Source organism: Triturus cristatus, chromosome 11 (assembly GCF_964204655.1).
Source record: "Triturus cristatus chromosome 11, aTriCri1.1, whole genome shotgun sequence".
Lineage (NCBI taxonomy): Eukaryota > Metazoa > Chordata > Amphibia > Caudata > Salamandridae > Triturus > Triturus cristatus.
In genome coordinates, this window is record NC_140594.1 from 854,584,298 (window position 1) to 854,611,640 (window position 27,343).

The 27,343-nt window shown below is 44.3% G+C and overlaps 1 protein-coding gene across 2 annotated transcripts in view; it reads right to left on the reverse strand.

Moving 5' to 3' along the window:
• LOC146785536 (unconventional myosin-VIIb-like) overlaps positions 1–27,343 on the reverse strand; it is a 961,158-nt gene that overhangs the window by 689,941 nt on the left and 243,874 nt on the right. For both annotated transcript variants that reach the window (XM_085634664.1, XM_085634663.1), the window contains exons 7-8: positions 20,070–20,212; positions 679–792 (exon numbers count right to left, since the gene is read on the reverse strand). In XM_085634664.1, the coding sequence (XP_085490790.1) occupies positions 679–792; positions 20,070–20,212 (257 nt within the window). The remainder of the gene's footprint in view (positions 1–678; positions 793–20,069; positions 20,213–27,343) is intronic.

The window sequence follows — 27,343 nt, forward strand, 5'->3', positions numbered from 1 at the left end:
AATGAGGTAAAGTTAAACTTTTTGCCCTGCATCCAGATGTCTCTCCAAACTAGGCTGAATGGAATGTCATCCCAGGTTTCCGCACTATTACCCAGTGCTACAATTAACTATGAGAGGCAGTGTGGCAATGATTCAGGATTTTCAATTACTTCTCCACTGGTAAAGCCACAGAGGATCTAATGCAGAATTGGAATGAAATGGCCAAGTGTTCAGTGGTGGGAAGATAAATGTGAGCGATGCTTTGGGGCAAAGGTGCGGATATGGCAGACCTAAACAATTGCTTGAACGTGGTCTGCACTGTCAGACATTGTTCCCTTTTATATACTTTTGTCAGAAAAAAAACTTCAAAGACTTCACAATTTGTAAAACTGGCAAGTTTTTTTAAGTACCGTTCATTTTACGAAGCATTGTGCTTTGCAATTTTACACACCCATTATCAAAAGCTTCTTCAAATCAAAATTTCTTCTATAGGTACTACTCAATGCTTTGCACATTTCAGAAAAATCCATCAGTACATGGCATGTCATTCATAGCACAAGTTTAGTCCATGACATAATGCCAAGAAATGATTTGCTATTTCGAGGAAAGTGTTAGTTACAGAGCAATGCCTTACTTTAGAGTAAACAACTCACCAAGAGTGGTGACTGTGTGTTTTTTACGTGTCCTGCAATGTCTTACCATAGTGAGGCAGTTGTAATCTGCAGGAGTTCCCAGATTTAATTTCTCCTTCTGGTCTTGACTCATCCCAAGTAGCAGACAGTAAAATATGTGATAATTTCTTTCCTCTAGGGACTGGTGGGAGGTAAACAGAATATGAAAAAAAGTCATATTTATTATTTTTGTTTACACAGCCAATCATTGAAATATCCAGAGGGGCTTTTAGCTTAAGTAACCTGTTAAATTCCTTCTTTGAAAAGAAAAAATAGCATATATATAGCTCAGCCACATGAAAAGGATAAAGAATATGGCACTTTAAGTGAGCTGTGCTCAGTGGCAGCCAGCACTGATCAGGGTGGCGGGGCGGGGAGGTGGGGGAGGAGGGGGGTAATTAAAAAATTAGGAACTTACCTCCTGCCCGCATCCTGCGTCGTCCTCCTTGCGTCTCTCCACTCCTTCCTCCAGCTGGAACCGGAAGGACAACTGAAACACCCAAGCTCCCCTGAGCCAATAACAATGCTGCAATGCAATGATTGGTCTGAGCGCCGTGGTTCGGCGCATAGACAGGGAATGGGGGCCTGGGCATGTTTTCCACCCAGGCTGTAATGCAGCCTGGGTGGAGAGCATGCTATGTGTGCATGAATGTTTGGCCGGCCGAGATGGCTGGCCAAACATTTATGCGCATTTAGGGAGTGAAAACCACTCCTCCACAGCAGAGCAGCCACGCCCGCTTCCCAAAGCTGCCGCACCCACAACAAGAAAAAATAAAATGATAACATTGAGTTATTATCATTTTATTTCTTCTTACACTGCTGAATAGCCTTAGCAGAGGAGCCGCCATTGGCTGTGCTGACCCTCTGTCCTAGCCTGCAGCTGCTGAAGAACAAGTTACTTACCTTCGGTAACGCTTTTTCTGGTGGATACAGTATCTGCCTGTGGATTCCTCACCTTGTGACTATCTCCTGCGCCAGCAACATTCGGAAACTTTTGTAGCTCTCCACGCCGACGAGGACGATGTCACAGAAGCGCGGCTCCGCTTACATCACTGGATCCATAAGAGGACCTCGTCGGCGTGATGACGTCAGTTCCGCTCTTTTTTCCGTGCCTTCGAGGCACACGGACGGACTGACAGCAACATATATACAGTATACAGAGTACATATTACACAAAACAACACACACAGTGTGAAGATAATACAGGAAGGCAAAAGAAATAATACGCTTCCTTTGACAATAATAAATACATTTTGAAACATCATCACTATTGTAGGTATGCAAGAGTGGACAACGGGGAGGCGGATGGGTCAGTGAGGAATCCACAGGCAGATACTATATCCACCAGAAAAAGCTTTACCGAAGGTAAGTAACTTATTCTTCTGATGGATACATTTGCCAGTGGATTCCTCACCTTGTGAAAAGATTCCCACAGCAGTCCCACTCCCGGAGGAGGGTACACACCCTTTTATACCAAAAAGTCCTGAAGGACGAAACGAGCAAAGTGTCCGTCCCTCCTCACCTCGGAATCCAAGCAGTAATGCTTCGCGAAAGTATGGAGGGAGGCCCAAGTTGCCGCTCTACAAATGTCCTCCACAGGGACACCTCTAGACAAGGCAGATGTAGAAGACTTTCCCCCGTTGAGTGAGCCCTTATACCCTCTGGAGGTTCCTTACCGGCCAAAGAGTAACAGATCTTGATGCACAAGATAATCCATCTGGAAAGGGTGCGCTTGTGCACCGCTCTGCCTTTCCTGCAGCCAACAAAGCCCACGAAGAGTTGGTCATCCACTCGAAAGTCCTTAGGCCTATCGAGGAAAAAAAGCTCACCGCCCACTTAGGGTCCAAGCGGTGAAGCCGCTCCTCCTCCTTGGAAGGGTGAGGGGGAGGATAGAAGGCAGGAAGGGTAATGGACTGCCCCAGATGGAAAGGAGTTACCACCTTTGGCAGAAAAGCAGCCCTGGTCCTGAGTACCATTCTTTCAGCATGAATGGTCAAGAACGGGGGTTTTGAACTCAGAGCTTGAAGCTCACTTACCCTCCTTGCCGAGGTAATAGCAATGAGAAAAACAGTTTTGAAGGACAGCAGTCTTAAGGGACACTTGTGCAAGGGCTCGAAAGGAGAACCCATCAGGTAAGTTAAGACAAGATTTAAGTCCCATTGAGGTGCAATAAAAGGAGTAGGCGGAAACTTATTGGTAAGGCCCTTAAGGAATCGTAATACAATAGGTGACTTAAACAAAGACGGCTGATCCGGCTAACAAAGGAAAGCCGACAAAGCCGATAAATATCCCTTTACAGTAGCTACAGCAAAGCCTTGCTGAGCAAGAGAAAGAGCAAACTGAAGGATGTTGGATAAACGAGCCCTCAAAGGGTCAATAGACTTCTTTCCGCACCAAAGAACAAATTTAGACCACCTATAAGAATAGATAGATTTAGTGGAATGACGTCTGGCAGACAATATTACATCTACCACATCAGGCGGGAGAGAAAAAGAATTCAGGTTGCCCCGTTCAATCTCCAGGCATGAAGGTGTAAGCTCTGGAGGTGGGGGTGTAGAACCTGCCCCTCTGACTGCGAGAGGAGGTCTGCCCTGAGAGGGAGACGGAGCGGAGGGCACGAGGAGAGGTGGAGAAGATCTGTATACCACACCTTTCTTGGCCAATCCGGGGCAATCAATATGACTTGGGCCCGGTCTTGGCGAATCTTCCTCAGAACCCGAGGAATCAAGGGTATGGGAGGAAACGCGTAAAGGAGATGTGAGTCCCATCTCAACAGAAACGCGTCCCCAAAGCTCCCTGCATCGGATACTAGAGACTGCAGAATGACGGGCAGTGAGCGTTCTCGTGAGTGGCAAACAGGTCCACCCGAGGATTTCCCCATGTCCGAAAGACGTGACGAACCACCTCCGGATGGAGCCTCCACTCGTAGTCGGCAGAGAACTGCCGACTGAGACTGTCTGCATGCACGCTCAGAACTCCGGCCAGATGATTTGCCATCAGACAAATCTGATGATCCTGAACCCAGGACCAGAGACGTAGAGCCTCTCTGCAGAGACAATGCGACTCCACTCCTCCCTGTTTGTTGACATACCACATCGCGGTAGTGTTGTCTGTCAGGACTTGAACCGACTGACCGTGAAGGGAAGGGAGGAAGGCCTTGAGTGCCAAACGTATCGCCCGCAACTCCAAAAGGTTGATGTGAAGCAACCTTTCCTCTGGAGACCAAAGACCCTTGATCTCCAGATCCCCCAGATGCGCACCCCACCCTAAACTGAATGTATCCATTATCACTGTGGCCACAGAGGGAGCAAGATGGAAGGGCTTTCCTTTAGACAGATTGCCCTCCACTCTCCACCAAGACAGATCCGCTGCAGCTTCTCTGGAGATCCTCACAGACTCCCTGAGATCTCCGTTGTGCTGATACCACTGCCTGCGGAGGCACCACTGGAGTGCCCTCATGTGCCAGCGTGCATGGTTGACCAACAGAATGCAGGAAGCAAACAGACCGAGCAGACGAAGGACCTTCAGGACTGGAACGACCGCTCCATTGTAAAACAAGGGAATCATTTCCTGTATGTCGAGAATCCTTTGTGGAGGTGGGAATGCTCGACACACAGTAGTGTCCAGTACCGCCCCTATGAACAGGTTGCACTGAGAGGGCACCAGGTGAGATTTGGGCACGTTTATCGAAAAACCCAATTTGTACAACAGCTGGGTTGTAACCTGCAGATGATGAAGCACCTTCTCTGGCGACTCCGCTTTGATCAGCCAGTCGTCCAGATAGGGAAAAACTGGAATCCCCGATCTTCTGAGATGGGCTGCCACCACTGCCATCACCTTGGTGAAGACTCGAGGTGCAGTAGTAAGAACAAACGGAAGGACCGCAAACTGATAATGTTGCGACCCTACCATAAAATGGAGATACTTCCTGTGCGACTTCAGGATGGGGATGTAGAAATATGCATCCTGCAAGTCGATCGACACCATCCAGTCCTCCTGTTGCAGCGCTTGAAGAACCTGCGCAAGGGTGAGCATCTTGAACTTCTCTTGCATCAGAAAAAGGTTCAAGATCCTGAGGTCCAGAATTGGACGTAGCCTGCCATCCTTTTTCAGAATCAGGAAATACCGGGAGTAGCATCCCTGACCCCTCTCCTGCTCTGGAACCACCTCTATCGCACCTTTTTTTAGTAACGTACGTAATGACTTCCTCCTGCACGAGAAGAAGGTGGTCCTCCGAGCAAGCACCTTGACAAGGAGGGTAATTCGGAGGGAATTCCCGAAAGGGACGGGCTTACCCATTTTCTACAAGATCTAGAACCCAAAGGTCTGTAGTGACCGATTCCCAATCTTGTAGAAAATGGGTAAGCCGACCCTCCACAGGACCAACATGATCCAGAATGGTTGATCGAGGGCTGCTTTGCAGTGGTGGGAGGGAGAAAGGAAGAGGAGGAGGAGCAGGAGAGCTGTCGACCTCGAGCACGACCTCTGATCCTGCCCCTATAGCTCTTATACAGGGTGTTCTGTTGTTGCTGTTGTTGCTGCTGCTGCTGGGGCTGCCTGTAGGTCCGAAAGGACGACCTCCCAAAGCCTCTGTATCTCCTAAAAGAACCCCTAGGCTGTGTCTGTAGACCCAGGGATTTGGCCGTGGCTTTGCTTTCCTTAAATCTCTTTAATGCCGCATCAGCCTTTTTACCATAAAGCCCAGAACCGTCAAAAGGAAGGTCCAGAAGCGTTGCCTGCACATCAGGGGAGAACTCAGATGATTTCAGCCATGCACTCCTCCTTGTGGTGACCAAGGAGCCCATAATTCTAGCGCCAGAGTCCGCAGTGTCCAGGCCACTCTGGATAACCTGACGTGCAGCCGCCTGAGTGTCTGACAGCACTTCCTTAAAGTTCTGTCTGTCCTCCTCAGATAACTTAGGAGTCAGCTGTTTAGCAGAATCCATGAGAGCGTGGATATAACGGCCCAAGAGACAGGTGGCATTTGTTGACTTTAAGGCCATACTAGCCGAGGAGAAAACTTTCTTGGCCGATTGGTCGAGCTATTTAGCGTCCCTGTCACTAGGGACCTGTGGAAAGGCACCGGAAGACCTCTTAGAGCAAGCAGCCTGAACCACCAGACTTTCCGGAGAAGGATGGGAAGTAAGAAAGTCTGGATCACCGGGAGCCGCCCTGTACCTTCTAGCCACAGTTTTAGAAACGGCAGGAGCTGAAAAGGGCTTTTGCCATACCTCCATGACTGGTTCGGTGATGGCCTCACTAAATGGTAGTAAAGGCTATGTCACGGTGGAGGGAGAATTTAAAACCTCAGTAAGTATGTTAGGTTTGAATTCAGCAGTTGGCAGCTGTAAATCCAAAAGCTCCGCTGCTTTCCTAATGACCGTGTGGTAGGGAGCCACATCTTTAGAGGGAGTATCGGCTGGAGGAGTAATCTCCCACTCTGGAGACAAATCCAGGCCACTAGCCTCCTTCATGAGCTCACCCTCTTCCATCTCTTCAACCTGGTACCTTTGCTCCTCCAAGACTCTTTGAGCTTCTCGCCTGGACCTAATCCGACGGTGCCGTAGCCGGTGTCGAACGCGGATCCGGAGGAGCAGCCGGAGTCGAACGAGGTTGAGCTGGAGCCAGTGAAGATGGAAGTGGCGTCGATGTCCTCGGCGCCGGGAAATGCCAAGATGGCGTCGCCGGGAAAAAAGGCATAAATGGAGCCTGAGCGTTGGTTTGAGGAACCCCCAGATTAAAAGCCATTGGACCCATGGGACCCGAAGGTGCTCCAGAGGGGTACATCGCTCTCGTGAAGACTCCATACATTGCATTCAAATAATGCGATGGGTCTTGTCCCGTGCCTGGAAAGGGGGGATATGGCTCAGATTGAGGCATAACCGGACTCGGGCCAATCGGCGCCGACGGTGGAGCCAGCGGAGTCGAACACTCATCAGGAGCCGGAGCTTCTTCAACTGGAGCCGGAGAATGTGTTGGCGTCAGAGATGGACCCGGAGCTGGAGAGTGCTCCGGTGAAGCCGCAGGCGAGGTCAGGCAAACAGGAGAAGCAGGATTTGAGACAGGGGAAGGAGAAATATAGTCCTTATGACGTCGAGTAGGCGAAGTCGATCTCAGAGCCACTTCCTTATCCGAACGGTGTCGAGAACCATGCCTCTTCTTTTTATGCTTCTTGGACTTAGAAGCATGTACCGACATCGACTTTGACGCCAACCTCGACCTTGACCTCGATCTGGAGCGTCTTCGACCTCTCTTCTCTTTTTTCATCCTTGATATAAACAACTTAGCTTCTCCAGACACCAGACACAGTCCTCGATCGGATCCGTGATGGACATGTGCTTACCGCACTCTCTACACGGCTTGAATCCGGACTTCTTAGTCGACATCTTTGAACCAGAAGCAAGAAGGAAGAGAAACACCAGCAGAAACACAAAGTAACTAGCCAAAGCTACAGTGAGTCCCAGAAAACCGTTAGCGTCGACGGCGCGGAGAAAAGGGAATTAGCGTCATCACGCTGACGAGGTCCTCTTATGGATCCAGTGATGTCAGCGGAGCTGTGAGCGGAGCCGTGCTTCTGTGACGTCGTCCTCCTCGGTGTGGAGAGCTACAAAAGTTTCCGAATGTTGCTGGCGCAGGGGATATTCACAAGGTGAGGAATCCACTGGCAGATGTATCCATCAGAAAGTAAGTTTATATAGAACGTGCAAAATGATGATTTGCCCAGACTAACTTAAAATACCTCTTGTTTGTTCAGTGTGTGCCCCGAGGCAGGCGAGGCTGTGAAACTTTCTTTGAGCATTTCACTCGCAGTAATCTGGTATATATAATTCCATACAATTTCCTGTTAGGTGTTTCGATTTTGTTAAATCTCATCATGGCAACCCAACATTAGGGTCATTTACATGACAAGAGCAGCCCATTGTCAAGGTACCAAAGGATGGCAAACAAGCTTTTTATATCTTCCACACAGTTCCTTTTGAAGATAACAATAAAGGTATGGAAGTGTGTAAGCTGATGTCCAGGTAGCTGCTCAGCAAATCTCACTAATGGAGACTTTTTAAAGCCTAGCAATAGTAGCTGCCTTTTTCTCTTCATAATAGGCCCTATATTTCTCTGCAAAGGGTGTGTTGAATTTGTGGTAACAAGTTACTATAAAAAAACACAATTCAGTGGGGCATGAACTTTCTAAACCTTCACAGGTGGAGCCATAATTAACAAATAACTGCTAAGGCAACTTAATTTCCAAGGTTTGGGATATGTAATAATAAGGTTTGCAAAGTTTCCATTTTCATAGTTAATTGTCTCTCCTTCAAGCAATACACATTGGCTCCGTTTCTATCTCTTGCCTTTGCCAGATAGTGAATCATCTACATTGGGCACGATGCAGATTTACTGAAAGTGATGTGAAGTCTGAGATTATGAAGGATGTTTCATGTCACATGAACATCTTCAAGTACTTTCTGATTGCAACTGCTCTTTAGTAGCCATTTTCCTAAATGCGGGCAAACTAAAAATATTCTTGTACAATGCCCCAAATGCCTTCCTCTTGGCAAATGACCTTGCTGCAGAGTTCGGGTCTAACCGAAGAACCTCTAACTTGTAATGGAGATTGTTCAAAATGAGCATTAGAGATGTTTTGTCATTCTGGACAATCTGCCATTGGAAATACACTTCTTGCAGATTTACACAAGAAATTGAGTCTCTTTTAAGCAGATATTGTAGCATGGCCATCCTGAAAGTTTCATTCATATCTGTGCCAGTCTGGGGCTAGGGCACTGTTTATTTTGTAAAAGACAAACCTCCAGTGAGAAAAAAACTTCACAATGTTCAATAGACATTTGACTTTGAAGTGAGGAAGGTGTAGCTTGGCTTCAGTCTAGACTTTCCCACAGACCCTGATGGCTGTTTTCTTCATAATTCCTGTTTGATCTCTTCTGATGGTGGTAAGATTATGTTACAGAGCTAAAGACATCTTCAGCCACAGTAACTTCTTTTGCCACTAGAATTCCTTCATTAATTACCTTCTCAAAATCTTATGACTTATCCTTACAGAGAGGAGTATTATTTAAATTCCCCACTAAAGGGATTTGTCTGGCACCAAATATACAGAAGCTTGAGTTGTTATATGATGAGAGACAAAGTCTGTGATGCTGCCATCAGCGTTTTAGCTGTGGCAGTGGATGTATTTAATGTGGGATGAAGGAAAGCATTGTAGTTCCCGCCCAAGGTCAGTAGGAACTGAATAGTCCTTATACAGGTAAAAGATAATTTCCTTCAAGAAGCCAAGTCTAACCATGCTTTGGCCAGAGGTGTTGATAAATGGTCATCTAAGACTCTTAGGCCTTGTACTAGAAGGCATCGTCCACCATTATCCACAATTAGTCAGGTATGTTGGTACAGATGCCCCTTCTGAATTACTAAGGCCACCCATGAGTATGTATTACATGACAAAAAGTATTGATGTGTTGCCGACCCCTTGATGAAGGTTCCTTCTAATCTGAGAAATAGATGTGTCTCCTGGAGAAACACCATAGAGATTTTGTTAAAATATGCAACAATGCATCTGGCCTCAAAGCTGTAATGTTCCAAGACGTCACACGTATTAAGGAGGACTGTCATATTTAATTTGTATTGATCGTCAAGTCATGCAAACCTCTATATTTATGCTGAAATATGAAATAGGAACCCTGCAGTGTAGCATACACAATATCTGTATGCTTGGCTCATGAACAACAGCTTCAAACAACTTCGACCACAAGATTATCCAGGTGAGCGCTTTTCTGTATTCTATAATTTAAAGTTAAAGTATTTGAGATTCAGGCTTTCTCCCGACTTTGGATTTTATATTGCAATGGGAGCCAAAACTGAGCTCAGATGAATGCAGATTATACAACTACAAAATGAGTCTCTGCTACACATAGTTTGTACCTGTCCGGTGCAACTTAACGAACTAAGATTATGGCTCCTCCTCTTGCATAATATCCATACTTGTCGACATGCGGCCATCTTCTTCATCTACAGCTAGTGACAAGGCTCATCAAATACATGTCATGTGTGGAACGGCTCGTTATCTCCTCTAAGCAGTTAACAATTTATCTCTTATATCAAAATATATCACATTCCCAAAGGGAACAGGACAGTTCAGAAAAATTATACTTCTAGACAATAGCCTGAAGCACGGCGCCGAATGACTGGCAACAATCCTTGGAATGGCAGCTTTACCTCCCAAATGTCGATTATAGTGGTGGCAACACAAACTAGCCACCCTGGGTCAAAGTTATGAAAGTGGATTGCAGGGGAGTCCCTTTTATAGGACGAATTCCCACACCCACCCGCAGGTGGCATGCTTCATCGCACTGCGAACCTAGCCGCAGTGTGGGCTACAACCCCCTCACTGTGAGGGAGGAGCTCAGGGATGTTTTGTTGATGATTGTAGGAAGGTATACTAAAACTTTCAGATGAGCCGGGTGTGGAGGGAGGATGTAAAATGAGTGACAGTGAAAGATAAAACTGGCTACCAGGTATGCTAAAAGTTACTTTTAATGAACCATCCAGGGGTCAGGATTAAAAAATGTATGTGGGCCATGGCAGTTCAGGCTGCACTGTTCCCATGACGCACAGGGTCAAGACTGATTTGCATATGGCTGGGTTCAAACTGGAATGGCATGGTGAGCAAAAAAACGATGGATTTAGACCCAGATCTCTGTACTGGGGTGAATGTATGACATTGTTCTGCATTCTGTCCATCAACTGTCGTTTTTGCATTTGTCACCCCGAGTGGGACGGGTATGCCCAGACGTGGGTCCCATGCTCTCCATGCCACTGGAATCAAGCTATCCTGGCTGAAGAGGCGTGAAACCCCGAAACCGGTCCTAGGATGATTGTTTCCAGTCCAGGGAGGACCTGGCTTGGCAGTTCGGGCTGGACTGTTCCCATGAGGCACAGGGTCAAGACTGATTTGCATATGGCTGGGTTCAAACTGGAATGGCATGGTGAGCAAAAAAATGGATTTAGGCCCAGATCTCTGTACTGGGGTGAATGTATGACATTGTTCTGCATTCTGTCCATCAACTGTTGTTTTTGCATTTGTCACCCCGAGTGGGACGGGTATGCCCAGATGTGGGTCCCGTGCTCTCCATGCCACTGGAATCAAGCTATCCTGGCTGAAGAGGGGTGATACCCCGAAACCGGTCCTAGGATGTTTGTTTCCAGTCCAGGAAGGACCTGGCTTGGCAGTTCGGGCTGGACTGTTCCCATGAGGCACAGGGTCAAGACTGATTTTCATATGGCTTGGTTCAAACTGGAATGGCATGGTGAGCAAAAAAAACGATGGATTTAGGCCCAGATCTCTGTACTGGGGTGAATGTATGAAATTGTTCTGCATTCTGTCCATCAACTGTTGTTTTTGCATTTGTCACCCCAAGTGGGACGGGTATGCTCAGACGTGAGTCCCATGCTCTCCATGCCACTGGAATCAAGCTATATTGGCTGAAGAGGGGTGATACCCCGAAACCGGTCCTAGGATGCTTGTTTCCAGTCCAGGGAGGACCTGGCTTGGCAGTTCGGGCTGGACTGTTCCCATGAGGCACAGGGTCAAGACTGATTTGCATATGGCTGGGTTCGAACTGGAATGGCATGGTAGGCAAAAAAATGATAGATTTAGGCCCAGATCTCTGTACTGGGGTGAATGTATGACATTGTTCTGCATTCTGTCCATCAACTGTTAATTTTGCAGGAAAATTCAACCTAGCATGGTCTCGACGTGGATAATTGGTCGACATGTTTCAGCCTAAATGCCCTCCGTGGAGGTGATTGGGCTTTCTTCAGGATCAGGTAAAAATGCGGACAGTGTAGGTGTGTGTATCTTACCACCATCCCAGATCTGGACGGTGGGAATAAGGACACAGTCAACTAATAGGTTGATGCATCAATTGAAAAAGTCTGCTGGTCAGCGTCGTCCCCGTCTTGTCTGGGCCCCTAATGGCCACTCATCCTCGGTGCACACACTTATGGAGGCTTCCAGAACCTAGGAATGAGATCCTCGTAGCTGGATTGTGCGATTATAGTGGTGGGTCATATAGTTGAGTTTTACCGAAATGCAGAACTTCAATCCAAATCTGTATTTTTGGGTGAAAGACCGCTTATACAAGCATTTTTGCACCGAACCTAATTATAGAATTTGCAGTATTTACACAGTGCCTGCCTGGCGTTTACATACTTGTGTCTTGAATTTTTAAAGATGCTGTATTTATGATCTTAACTAATACTGTTAACTGAACAAAGCACATTTACTTTACAAAAAAAATATCTGTTGACAGCATTGCTTTTCACATTTACCTCATGGTGCCACTTTTCTCTCTCACACTGAAATACCCAATTTTACGTGAGTTTTTCTCACCCCAAACGTTTTCAGTAAAATGAAGTAGCTAATCATATAACCAGAGAAACTCGGTTTAGGGTAAGGTTACATTTGGCGCAAATATTCTAGGGCCCATCAATGAGCCAGTGGACTGTACCTCGAGATTCTGCTGAAGGTGCGGCTTGATATTGTGTAAAGCATTATGAAGAGCTCAATTATATATTTTCTAAAAGCCTTATACTCTATACAAACTATCAACGGCCTTTATCTCCGCCATTTTGGGTTGTAACCAATGACCATCTGTGACAATGATCGTAGATCAATCAATGAGTATTCCCTGCAATATTGACTGATCAGACTGTAGCATATTATTACATTTATAAGCTTCTGACGTATACCTTCCCCTAACCCCCACCATCCAGGTCATAGAGATAAATAAACAATAGTTGTTATAACCAGAATGTTTGAGCCATAGACAACAGATGGTTAAGTCGTACAGTGGAGTGCCGTAGAGTGTACTGGTGCACAGTGCGGTGGTGTAGTGTGGAATAGCGTAGAGTGGAGTGGTGTAGAGTGAAGTGGCATACAGTCGAATGGCATAGAGTGGAGTGGCATATAGTTGAGTGTTGTAGATTGGAATGTGGTACAGTGGAGTGCCATAAAGAGGAGGGGCGAATAGTGGAATAGCATAGGGTGGAGTGCCATAAAAATATCGTAGAGTGTCGTAAAGTGGCTTAGAGTCGAATAGCGTAGAATGGAATAGTGTAGAGTGGAGTAGCATTCAGTGGAGTGGCTTACAGTGGAGTGATGTAGCTTAGAATAAAACGTAGAGTGCAGTAGACTGAAGTGGTGTAGAGTGGAACCGCATAGAGTGGAGTGGCATACAGTGGATTAGTGTACAGTGGAGTGGCGTAGAGCAGAGTGGCACAGAGTGCAATAGCGTAGAGTGGAGTGGGGTAAATTTGAGTAGCGTTGAGTGGAGTGGCGTAGAATGAAGTGACATAGACTGGAATGGTGTAGAGTGGAGTGGCATACAGCGGAGTGGAATAGAGTGCAATATCATATGGGGTGTGGTATACAGTGGCATAGAGTGGAGCAGCGTAGAGTGGGCTAGCCTAGAGTGGAGTGGCATAGAATGGAGTTGGATAGCATTGAATGGCATAGAGTTTGAATGGTGCACAGAAAAGTGACAAACTGGAGTGGTGTATAGTACAATAGCGTACAGTGGAGTGGCATAGAGTGGATTGTCATTTAGTGGAGTTGCATATAGTGGAGAGGCGTAGAGTGCAGTGGCATACAGTGTAATAGCTTAGAGTGGAGTGATGTAGAGTGTAGTGGCATAGAGTGTAGCAGAATAGAGTAGAATGGTGTAGAGTGGTGTGGCGTAGACTGAAGTGGTGTAGAGTGGAATAGTTTAGACATGGAGTGACATAGAGTGGAGTCGTGTAGAGTGTAATTGCATAGAGTGGATTAGCATAGAGTGGAGTGACATATGGGAAGTATTACAGAGTTGAGTTGCATACAGTGGAGTGGCATAGAGATATGTTATGTTATATACATTTAGTATCGCACAACAAACCACACCATAGGTGTATCTAGGCACTCAGCCTCCACAGTGAAACTCACCTAATAATTTAAAGCAGCCCGAGTTTTTAGACATTTTGTTAATTGAGCGAAATCTGAGCTACCTCGAAGGTGGCTTGGAAGCTGAATCCATGTTGTTGGAGCAGTGCAAGAAAAGGCTCTGCCCCATAATCTGAGGTTCGGATGCTGGGAATAGACAACAATGCCTTATCGTTGGATCTTAGTATGCGGGATGGACAGTGGTAACGTAGTTTGTCTTTAAGATACAGAGGGGACTTGCCAAATAAGGCTTTATGGGCAAGACAACATATCTCATAGACAATACGCTTCCTGACTGGAAACCAGTGAAGAGAACGGAGCATGGGGGAAGAAGGAAAGACTGTAGAGAGATCACAGACCATCCAGGCAGCCATATTTTGCACCACCTGCAATTAAGTCAGGAGGGTTTCGTTGGCTGCCATCAACAGAGCATTACTGTAGTCTAAATGGCTGATGATCAAAGCCTGTATCAAGCTTTTCTGGCTGAAGAAGGTAGCTAGGGGAAGACTTTCTTCGGGAGCTGCAAGGTAGCAAAACAGGACTCTCTTATGGTGTTTACTTAACTTTTCATGGATAATGCATGATCCAATTTGATACCCAGATTTTTTGCTGATTTACTTGGACAGGGGACCAGTTCCAATTAGGAAGGCCACCAGTCTGGGGACCAAAGATGTTGAGCTTTGCCAAATAGCAGAACCTCTGTCTTCTCACTGTTCTGCTGAAGGCAGCTTTTGGACATCCAGGCTGAAACATTCCTCATGCAGGCTTGTAAACAACACCTGGCATCGACAATGTCCCATCCCAAAGAAATGATTAGCTGAGTATCATCAGCGTAAGAAATTACTTCAAAACCTGATGCTTTGACAATCTGGGCAGGGCAGCAAAATAGACATTGAATAACGTCGGACTCAAAGATGAGCCCTGCAGCATTTCTTTGGTGATGGAAACTGTCTGGCATTTGAAGGGACCCAGAGTAATAATTTGAGACCGATCTTCTATGAAATCGGCCAGCCATTGCAGGACTGCACCTCTGACACCAATCTCATGCAGTCTGCTAATCATTATTGTGTGAGAAACGGTGTTGAAAGCCGCAGAGAGATCCAGCAGCACAAGCATAGCAGGCGTACCTGCGTGCGGAGAAAGACGGATGGAATCTGGAACAGCAACCAATGTAGTTTCAGTACTGTCCGCCCCTCTTAAACCTGATTGGGAGGAGTCTATGATCGCAGGCTACTCGAGGAATAACATAAGCTGCTTGTTTATATAGCTTTCAAGCAATTTCCCTAGCAACTGGAGTAGGGAAATGATCGAAATAGAGTAGAATAGCATGGAAGCATAGAGTGAACTGATGTAGAGTAGTGTGGCTTAGAGTGAAATAGCATAGAGTGGAGAGGTGCAGAGTGGTGTACAGTTGAGTGGCACAAAGTGTAATAGAGTAAAGAATGGTGGCAAAGAGTGGAGTGGCGAAGTGTGGAGTAGCGTACAGTGAAGGGGCGTACAGTGGCGTAGAGTCAAGTGGCGTAGAGTGGAATAGTGTAAAGTGGGGTGACGTAGAATGGCGTACAGTCGATTGGTGTAGTATGGAATAGCGTAGACTGCAGTGGCGTAGAGTGGAGTGGAGACCAGTAGGGTGGCATAAAGAGGAGTGACATACAGTAGAATAGTGTAGAAAGGAGTGGCATACAGTCAAGAGGCGTAGAGTGAAACAGCATAGATTGGAGTAGTGTAGAGAGAACTGGTACACAGTTGAGTAGTGAATAGTGGAGTGGTGTAGAGCGGAGCGATGTAGAGCGGAGTGGCGTAGAGTGGAGTGGCGTACAGTGGGATACAGTACAGTGGTGTGTCATACAGTGGAGGGGAGTTGAGTGCCGTAAAGTGGAACAGCCTAGAGTGGAGTGGCTCTGAATGGAGTTAGGTTTTGTGGAGTGGCATAGAGTTGACTGGCAAACAGAAGAGTGGCATACACTGGAGTGGTGTGTAGTACAATAGCTTAGGGTGGAGGGGTGTATAGTGGAGTGTCGTGTCGTGGAGTGGAAAGATGCAAAATAGAGGTCAGAAATGAGCAGCAAGAGGCAGAATAAAGGTCAGAAATGAGCAGAAAAAGGCCGAATAAGGTCAGCAACAAGCAGAAAAAGGCAAACCAGCAGAGCAGAAAGAGGCAGAATAAAGGCCAGAAATGAGCCAAAAGAGGCAAAATAGAGATCAGAAACGAGTAGCAAGAGGCGGAATAAAGGTCAGCAACAAGCAGAAAGAAGGAAGATAAAGGTGAGAAATGAGCAGAAAGAGGCAGAATAAAGATCCAAAACTAGCAGAAAGAGGCAGGATTAAGGTCAGCAACAAGCAGAAAGAGGCAAAATAAAAGTGAGAATCAAGCAGAAACAGGCAGAATAGAGGTCAGAAACGAGAAGAAAGAGGCAAAACAGAGACCAGAAATGAGCAGCAAGAGGCAGAAGAAAGGTGAGAAACGAGCAGAAAGAGGCAGAATAAAGGTCATCAATGAGCAGAGAGAGGCGTAAAAAAGGTAAGAAACGAACAAAGAGGCAGAATAAACATCAGAAACGAGATGTATGAGGCAGAATAATGGCCATCAATGAGCAGAAAGAAGCAGAATAAAGGTCAGAAATGAGCAGAAAGAGGCAAAATAAAGGTCAGAAGGGAGCAGAAAGACTAAAAATAAAGGTGAGAAACGAGCAGAAAGAGGCAAAATAGAGGTTAGCAACAAGCAGAAAAAGACAAACTAGAGGGGAGAAGCGAGCAGAAAGAGGCAGAATAAAGGTCAGAAGGGAGCAGAGAGAAGCAGAATGAAGGTTAGAAGGGATCAGAAAGAGGCAAAATAAAGGTCAGAAACGAGCAGGAAGTGGAAAAAAAGAAAGGTCAGCAATGAGCAGAAAGAAACAAAATAAAGGTGAGAAATGAGCAGAAAGAGGTAGAATAAAGGTCAGAAGGGAGCAAGAAAGAGGCAGAATAAAGGTCAGTAAGGTACAGAGAGAGGCAAAATAAAGGTCAGACGCAAGCTGAAAGAGGCAAAATAATGGGTAGAATGAGCAGAAAAGACAAAATTGAGGTGAGAAAAGAGCAGCCAGAGGCAAAATAAAGGTCAGGAGCGAGCAGAAAGAGGCATAATAATGGGCAGAACAAACAGAAAGAGGCAACATAGAGGGCAGGAGTGAGCAGAGAGGAGGCAGAAAAATTAGGAGAAAATGAGCAGAGGAGGCACAGAACCGAAGGCAATAGAGAGTAGCAGACTGCAGGCAAACTGGACAGGAGGACCGTCACAGGGGAAGCTGGCACAAGGACCTGCTCCTGTGTGCCCCCCTACTTTTTTTACTGCACACCCACTGACAGACCCACTCATACACTCATGCACCCACTCACAGACCCACTCAGAGATTCATGCGGCCACTGACAGACACACTCAGAAACTCATGCACCCACTCACAGATCCATTCAAGCACTCATTTACCCACTCACAGACCCATTAAGAGACTCAAACGCACACTCACAAACCCACTCAGAGACTCACACACCCACTCACAGACTCATGCACCTACTCACAGACCCACACAGAGACTCAAACACCCACTCAAAGACCCACTCAGAGACTCTTGCACAATCTCACAGACTCATTTACAACCTCTCATACACCAACTCACACACTTTCTCACATACCCATTCACAGACCCATACAACTACTGACACACATACTCACTCACTCATACAGCCACTCACAAAACAACTCACTCACACATACAGCCACTCACAGACCCATACAGCTACTCACGCACCCACTAAACCACTCCCGCTCCCAGACCCACACACACACACTCACTCACACACCCATACAACCACTCACACACCCACACAGCCACTAACCCACCCATACAGTCATCCACACAGCCACTCACTCAGCCATATAACTAGTAACATAACTACTCACTCACCCATACAGCCACTCACACATCCATTCACTCATCCACAAAACCACTTACATACTCATTCACACATCAATACAATCACTCATGTGCCCACTCACTCATTTATGCAGCCACTCACACAAATACCTATTGTTTAAAACAACCACTCACACACCCACTCCCTTGCCCATACCCCCAGTCCTACACCTACTCACTTACACATATATCCACTTATATACCCAGTCACTCATCCATAGAGCCACTCACACAGCTACTCAGTCACCCATACATCCACTCACACGCACACTCAATCACCCATAGAGTCAATCACAGTGCCACTACTTTCACCGATACAGCCTGGCATCCATCCATACAGCCACTCACACAGTCATTCACTCACCCATACAGCTACTCGCACACCCACTTATTCACCCATACAGCCACTCACACACTCAAACAGCTACTCCAATACTCACTCCTACACTGATACAGACAGTCACAGTGCTACTCAGATGACATATATTACAAACAGTATCACTCATTAGAAGTACAAAAAGAATAGTAATTTTATGCATAAGCTTAGTATATATATTTAGCTCTCAGAAACATTTATGAAACACTTACACTCTCTGGATGATGTCATCAGTGATATCATTTGAGATTTCACCAATGATGTCATCAGTGATGTCACTGACCATGGCATGAGTGATGTAATATGTGAGGTCATAAGCAGTGCATTGCAGGGGCAGAAGTTACCTATAACTGCTCAATTTCTATTGTTTTGTACGAGTGGAATCTGAGTCTAACTATAATGTCCCTGTAACCTTTGTTTTTTTCAGTGAATATAAAGACATACATCACCTTACTGTTAATGATGTGCAATTTTCAGTACAGTCTATGGTTGCCAGAAATAATTATCGTTCATTGTCACTCAGGACAGAGGAAGCCTCTGCAGCAGCTCACTTGGGGCGTTTCGCAATCGCTACCTGGGTCTACAGAAATTTCATGGCTGCCTGCGGGTCTGCCAACACATGAGTCTGCTGCTCACTCTACAGGACCTGTGGGAATCTGGTCTTCCCTATAAAAGCTTCAAGGTCTTGGTAAATAAATCTGTAAAGATTGTATTCTTTGAAAAAGACAAAACAGACCTAAGTAGAAGGGCTCACAGCTGGTTTGTAATCCAGAGTTACTCGAGGTGTACGCAACAACCATACCTAGACAAAAGCTTCTCGAGAATCATGAAGGAAAGTTTCTTGGCTCTGAGGCTGGGAATCTTACCCGCAAAGCCGCATTTACCACCATGGAAACGCACACATGCAACAAACCATTGCAGGCTGTGTGGTGAGATTAAAGAGGATGTTTTACACTTACTGTGCGTCTGCAAGAGTTTAGATCTGGAACGAGGACAGTTTTTAAAGCCGCGCCTGAATGAAAACCAGTTACGAACATGTAAACAGGTGGTGAAGGCTTACTGTGAGGGTAAAGATGACCGGTTGGCTTGCAGCTTTGTTCGCTTCATGAACACAGTAAAAACAAAACTAATTACGGTAGACCCCTAATAAATTCGTCACCAATTCATTCTCATTGACTGTTACCTATTTACAGGACGCTGGTCGTAATTTATTCATATCCTCTTGGATGACCAATTGTAATTCTTATACTAGCTTGGCCAAGATTTTACAAACAATTTACAGACACCTGCACTGGGCCTGGGATTTTTTAGGAGGTCGGTTTTCAAAGCTGACATTTTCTGTTTTCTAAGATACATAAAGAATTTTAGTCGCCAATAATACATGTTAGTTTTACATTCTCTTTATACTATAGGAAATTACTGTCATTTTACAGAAATGTATGGTTTTACTCATTTTATATATGTATTTTTACCATGTTATTGATTGCAAAGGTTTTTACAAATAACGCAATAAAGTTTACATTTACATGTCCATGAGTCTGTCTTCCCTTCATGAATAAAATTGATTTTGGCCGGGTATAGCATTGCCTAGCACATGTGTAGCTGCTGCGCTCATCTTGGTTGCTGGCTCTTTGGTGCCACATGGATTTTACATTCTAAATTGACCATCTTTTAACTGCCATTGCACTGCATTCTGTGATAAAGGGTAAATTTGGCCAGCCTAAATTGACAATACAGATTTTTATCACAATAACCACATTCTTTTATGGTTCCTTTCCAACATGGGGAGTCTGTGGCCCCCTAGATTTTGTCTTCTTACCATTTAATGTAGAAAGAAAAGGCTATGTGCCTTTAGATGGACATGTATACCAAAAACGAAATAGTCTCTTTGCATAGTGATATTGTATCCCACACTTATGAGGAGTTATTTAATGTTTATGACTATCAATGATGATCCCACAATGGAGAACAGGCCTTTTACTCCTAAAGCTCTCAGATCAACTAAAAAACTGTTCCTACCTCTGCAAACAGTCTAAGTGCTTATCTATCCATCATGAATGTCTCCCAAGTAGGGACACTACAAGTCATACTCCGAATACACTGGAGCTTACCTGTCGACAAACACGGGACTTCTCCAAGAGAAACTGCTCAATTCGAGCTCCCTCAATCACTTGGTTGCTGTTGAAGTGGATTTCGATGTACTTCCCAAAACGGCTGGAGTTGTCATTGCGGATGGTCTTGGCATTGCCAAAGGCTGGAATGCAAGTGGTAAAAAAATTAACAATTATATAGATAATTGTATGGGCCAACAGGCTTGAAATAAATATAAAGCTCTGCATGGTCTGTGGGACTGTGTATTAATCTATGGAAATACAGGTCTTGAGTTACCATCTCTCAAAAGGTATGTGGTGCAGAGTGTACAACTCTGGTGTAGTGCGTGGGCATCATTTGGTTGTGTGAGAATGAATTGAAAAGTGTACTAATATCTATGACACTCTGTAGATCCAGGACCTGCTGCAGTTCTAATGGTATATATTCAGACACTTTTAGTGTTTCACTATCTGATCATGTGTGTGCTGATCCCCATGACTCTACATGGATTTATATGTACATAGGTCTCAAGGATGTGCTTTTAGATCTCTGGTTTATGGGGAAAGCTTTGAATTGACTTGCAGAACTGCAGGTTGAGGTCCGTGTGCTCTTCATTGATCTCTCTAGATGGCATAGAATTACTACAAGTGAAAAAGAAAACTAGGGCATCATTGAGTATGACCTCTCAGCTTCATAAAGATCAGGGCTCCCATGAGTGAAGGGGACAAAGGTTTCTGTTTTTAATGTGGCCTCAAGTGATATTCACTAAGTTCCTGCCCTACACACCAATCTAAAACACAGATGTTTTTGAAAAACAGGCATTGGCAAAGCCAATAGGTCTCGGCAATTCAAAAGCTGTTGGCAATGTCAATGTCTTTTAGCCATGTGTTATGGAGTGGGATGGATGTATATGGTGTGGACTGTAATTATGTGGGTTGGATTGGAATTGCTTGTTGTGGAATTGTGTGACATGGAGTTGTGTGGAGATGAGTGGAGTTATGTGTAGTGGAATTATGTGGCATGGTGTGCAGTTCAATTATGTGGTATTGAGTGTACTGAAATTATGTGGAGAGGGATTGTGTGTCAATCAGTATAATTATGTGGAGTGGCATTGTGTGCCCTTGAGAGGCATGTGGTGGAAAGGAATCATGTGGTATGGTGTTGAATTGTGCGGCAAAATGTGGAATTCTTTGTTGTGGATTGAATATATATGATGTTTGTGGAGTGGACTAATGTGGGTTGGTGTGGAATTATGTGAAGTGGCATGGAACTGTGTGGTACTGAGTGAAATTATGTTGAGTGAAATTATGTGGCATGGTGTGAAGTGTATTAATGTGGATTGTTATGTGACAGAGTGGATTTAAGTGGGGTGTAATTATGTGGTATTGAGCAGCGTGTGGAGCTGAATCATATGGTGTTGAGTGGTATTATGTGGAGTGTAAATATGTTGCGTGGCACAAACCTCTACCTGTTTATCTGTACTTTAGAGTTTCCATATCTGGACACATTTCAAATTGGTTTAAATTTCTGATGTTGGCTAGCTTTTTCCAGAATGTCTTCAAAGGAGTGTAACTGTTGCAAGTTTATTCTTGGTCTTGCGTGTGTGTACTGGTTGGCTACCTTCATGTCAGTCTTCATGCTTACATCTTGCTGTTCTCTCTTATAGAAAAGACTACAGCTGTTACCTGCTAGTATGCTTCGTTACTCCAAGTCCTACTTTTACTGGTCATTAATGGACGCGGCTTTCAGTAATGTAGCAGGTGTAGTGGCACCAGGATCCAAGGTGTGAGAGGCCCAATGGACCCTAGTGATAGCTGTTATTTATACTAGCAAAACAGGGGAGGAGCATTTTAGTTTCTTGAATTTCGGCCTATGGAACCCTTGCTACGCTACAGATATCAATCCTGACTCTCTGATTCCCTCCTCCGCCCCTGCTCCTTTCACGGCTTTGACCTAATGAGGTACTGGCTGGTCTGATGGCACAGGTAGAAGGTAGAGAGGGTCTACTTTGGATAAATTCAAGTATTTAAAATAAAAGGAATTTGCGCTGGGGGTAGGGCGCAGAACAGTTATCTGGCTGCCTGACGTGGGCTTTAATCGTTTTTTATAAGAAGTCTAAAAGGCTTCCCACCCTGCAGGGGTTAATAAAAGGTCTGAACCTTTACTCGCAGAGAAAAGGTGAATAAAGGATTGAAATTCATATCCTAGCAAGGCAAGAATTGGGGTGGAAAATCATTAAATTGACATCTCAAAATTACATCAGGCTTCTGGTATCATAGGAAAGACTGACGTCACTCCAAAAAAACTAGACATCAGGCTATGATGTCACCCCAGCAACCAAGAATGTAATTGGATTGTAGCATCTCTTTGTGAACTGGGTATGAGAGCTGCTGGCAAAGCTCAAGGAGCAGGCTTTATACTGTAACACCATTGAGGTACCCATACGACAGACTATATATGACTGCGGCATCACAGGGAATAACAGATGTTATTTTGGGGGAAATGGTGTGCTTCACAAAAACAAAAGATAATTATTAAAAGCGTTAAAATAAACTGAAAAGGGAAAGCCACAGAACGAACAATCTTTGAATAAATTTTAAAAAACGTGTATTCTTGGAAGGGTAATCTGGCATAATATGGAGCACTTTTGTACACATCTCAAAGCAATGTCCTAACAGAGGTCAAAATTTGGTAATAATACGTAAAGGGGTTCTGAAGGATGTGCAGTAAGGTTTGCTTCAACAAAAAGGTCTTACACGACCGCACATGTAAACACTCTGCAACATGCATATTAACCCGCTGAACCATCACTCCAATGTGTCAAACTGATCTAATTACTGGCTGACACCGACGGCCAGATCAGCACCAGCATGAGGCCAAATTAAACCATACGGACTGAACTAACTGGTGTGCTAGGATGCAAGACCGATAAAACCAGGAGTAGATCCCACAACTGGGTGGCTTTTCATTCCCAGACACAGTACCTTTAAAACAAACTTTTTTTAAAGAGTTCTGCAAACAAAAAACACAGACAAACTGACTGCTCCGAAAGCCTATCCTTTCCACGTTGTTCAACATTTTGGGCACATGAGCAGCCAGTGGATATAGGTGTGACCTGGTAAAAGGGACACGTCTCCTCTGCCCCCCAACAAAAGGAGGGCGAAACTCCAGCCTGTCAATCCTCACAGATAGGGGCAGGCTTGGGAAGTTTTCAATTTTCATTTCAAGTGTAGGTAGGTGGAAAGTTGCTATACTAAGCTCAAAACTAGAGGGAGTCTGAGAGAAGGCACAAAGGATGGAGATGTAGGTTATAAGATCTAGGAAACACGATCGTTGTGTGGAGACGCAAGGGTGTAGGGTTCCTATTACCCTCAAAGATTTCCTGAGGATTGCATCATCTGCTCCTGATCACCACTGGACCCATGGGGGTGGCCGGCTGTGAGGATGAGGAGCTGGCTTTCAGCTTATCTTCAGGGAAGAGAACAGAGAGGCGTTCCCCCAGGAGACAAGTACTAGAAGAACAAGAGTTTCATCCCTGTTTACTGCGGTGCACGGAACGACTGAAAACACAATCGCTTGTGTGAAGTGCTCCAAATTAAAGAAAATAGTAGTTCCAAAACCAATTGCTAAATGGGGAGCAGTGAATGGATAGTAGTAATTGGTCCATGCTTTCGAGGAGATCTGAAGACAGAAAGAGGCATGACGCATGCATGCCATGGACAAATGGGGAGAAAGAATATGAGAGCAACGATGGAACCATCAAATGGGAAGCCTATGGGCAGGCTGAAGCCCACAAAGCATATAGAACATGACTCGAAGAGACAGCGCAAGCGATGTCTAGCCAAGACCTAGCTAGTGGACTTGGATGTGTAGGGAAGAGATACATAATACCCTGCACAAATGCCCCAACACATACTGGCACATGCATCAAGCTAGGATTTTGCGAGGCCTTAATTGCGAATATTAAGGATTCGCAATTAAGGACTCGCAAAATCCTATGCATGTAGGAAATCGCTATAATAATAGCGATTCCTACACATTCCTTATTTGTGACTCGCAAATAGCGAGTCGCAAATAAGAAATAGCTTCCCATTCATTCCTATGGACCTACAGGCCCATAGGAATGAATGGGAAATTGCAAGCGCAATTTGCAAGTACCAATTGGTACTCGAAAATTGCTCATGCAATTTCAAGGGTGCAAGGGTGTCAAAAGGACACCCTCTTGCACCCCTGAAATTGACCTGTGCACAAATGTTGCGCACACACATGTCCCAAGGACGTGTGTGTGTAACCTACAACTTTGAAAATGCACTTTAGTGCATTTTTCAAAGTTTTTGCACATTACCACGAAGTTCAACTTCATGGTAATTTGTGCCCCCTAGTGGTGAAATCGCTACTTCAAAGTGGTTCTTGCATTGCATTTAAGGAATCACAAAATGCGATTCCTTAAATGCAATCGCAATTTGAGAACTCGCAATTAATTGCAATTTCTCAAATTGTGAGGGCCTTGACCCTTGATGCATCGCAAAAGCTTATTTTGCGATCGCAAACGGCCGATTTTTGTGAATCGCACCATTTGCGATCGCAAAAAGCTTTGATGCATGTGCCAGTTAGATGTTTATTTTACTTTATGGGGAATCATTTTGTTTGTAATTATGTGGTTTCAGTTTTGATTGACTGTGGCGACTAATGTCTATATAAATATTTTCTGGGCTTGGGGAAATATTATTCTCCTATATCTGTTGAAGATGTGAATGGGACATTTGTAGGATTAGGATTCGAAACCAAGCAGCATAGCTCCCCAATCTAAGTTCATACATTTTGACTTGATTTCAAGTCTCCAATACCCAGTGGGTAATAGCCTGATTAAATAAACACAAGCCATTCATAAAATGGTCAGCTAGAACTTTACTTCTAGGTTCTGAATATTGCAAATGAGCAGTGTCATCCTCAACAATCTCACAAGACAGAAGTTCCACAGAAGTCAAAACCATCTGACATAAAGAAAAGATTATAGCCACAATCTTAATGATTGCAGAAAAATACCACAAATTTGCAGATATTTTTTCTGATCCAAAGGAAAGAGAATCACAACAATTGGACTGTACCACTGAATTAACTATTACCTTCTAAAGCATTACTTAAGGAAAAGGGACCCATAAGGAGTACCTTTAGAACAATTTAAAGAATGGAATAATACACCTATCTAAGTCTCCTGCGGGTGCTTAACTCTCTTTTGTACCCAAGAAAAATGTATCCTTAGTTTAGCTAGTGAGCAGAAAAGAATGCTAGCTTTACCCTTAATAGGGGATATTTTGGAAGCTGTACAAGGAGTCAAGATCTTCATTAAATTTGATCTTAAAGGGCTGTATCATTGGCCACGAATAAGGACCAGTGATGAAGGAAACACCATATTTAGATCCTTTTGGGCTTTTAGGAATACTGGGTTATGCCCTTGAGTCTCTGTAATGCACCCTCTGTCTTCCAAAGGTTCATGGACTCCATCTTTTCAGACCATCTTTCACAGAGCATGGTGAGTTACATGTATGATATACTGGTGTTCTCCAATGAGCAACTCAAACACAAACTATGTAAAAGAAGTTCTTTCTCATCTTAGACAGCACAAACTATTAGCCAAACTAGAGAAATGTATTTTAGACAAAAGATCTGTGGAATATCTTATATTATGTCCTGTTTGCTGATGGATTTGCTATGGATTGTTGAAGGGCCAAATAGTTATTTTCTTGAGTGGCCAGTCCCTACCACAGTATAAGAAGTTCAAAGTATCCTTGGGTTAGTTTAACTATTATAGGAAGTTTGTTCAGAATTATTCTATGATTGTTACTCCCATCACTGATCTATTAAAGAAAGATTGAAAGTTTTATTGAAATCAATCTGCTAATCTGGCCTTTATTAGATGAAAGAGAAGTTTGTAAATGACCCTATTTTACTGGAACCCGATGCAGCAAAACCTTTCATTCTGAAAACTGATGCTTCTGACAGAGCGATTGGAGGAGTGCTGATTCAAGATGGTTCCAAATGGATTGTGTGTTCTGTGGCTTAATACTCTTGGAAATTCTCTCTAGCCGAGTTATTTTAACCTGTACTTAAAAAGGAACTATAAGCAATAAAAGATGTCCTCATTGAATGGTGCCATTTTCCACTTGGAGAGCATTTCAGAGTCACTGTTTGTACAGATTTCAGTAAAGGAAGTGTGTTACAACATGCAGAGGGCAAGAATAGCAGAAAAGCAAGATGGGCCTTCTTTTTCAAGCAATATGATTTTCTTATTGTCAACATTTGTGGTTATCAGAAAATGGTTGCAGACTGTCTGTCTCAGCAATTATCAGAAATACATTTCTCTGAATCTAAAGAAAGAATACTTCCTTTCAAGGTTTTCATTACAGCTTTGACAACTCCCTGGTTAGTTCAAGTTCAACAGGAAATTAAGAAAGTGGTATATATCAGTTTAATCAACTTGTTCACTTATCAGATTGAAAATATGTAATGGGAAAATTATCAAGGCAAATTGTTATACCCACTAAGAAACTTTGACAAAACGTCATTTAGCTGTTTCATGATAATCTAATAGCTGGTCATAAAGGTAGTAGAGTTAATGGAGATATTGTAAGGAGGGAGTTTCGATGCCTTCCTTGCTTAAGGATGTTATAGAGTACATTATGTTATGTGAGACCTGTGCATAACATATAAGCGACATTCCCAAAGTAGTCCGGGCGTCTTTTAAACCCTGGAATACCACCAAGACCTTAGGAAATAATCTCTACAGATTTTATCGTTGATATTTCTCTATCCAGCTATCCATAATATTGACAATCAGCCTGAGCTTCAAATACAAGAATTCTGTGACTCAGCGTCATAAAAGGGGAAAGTTACAATGTCTTACTGATTGGAAGGGTTGTCATACTTCTTGGGAAACTGTTGAGGCAGTCCATGAACCATTTCTCCTCAAGCTATTTTTCTGAAATTTGTTTCAGAAACAATACTCTAAAACTGGGAGCTCTGGGAAAAAAAATAGTGTAAACTTTTAAAATATGTTACGCGCTCCTCTCGAACGAGTCACAGATTACTCCCTACTGCTGTTGCTGGGCAAGGCTGATGGCTCCCTTGTGTTTCTGCCTTGAAGCCAGGCCAGAGAGAAAACCTTTGTTCAGTGGTCGCATCTTGACTGCAAATGACTGTGGGCTGCACACCCGGCTCACTTTAATTTTGGGTGTGCACAGTGTCTGTAACGCTGTATACACCTATATAATCTCTTTGGAGTCTCTGCACCGTT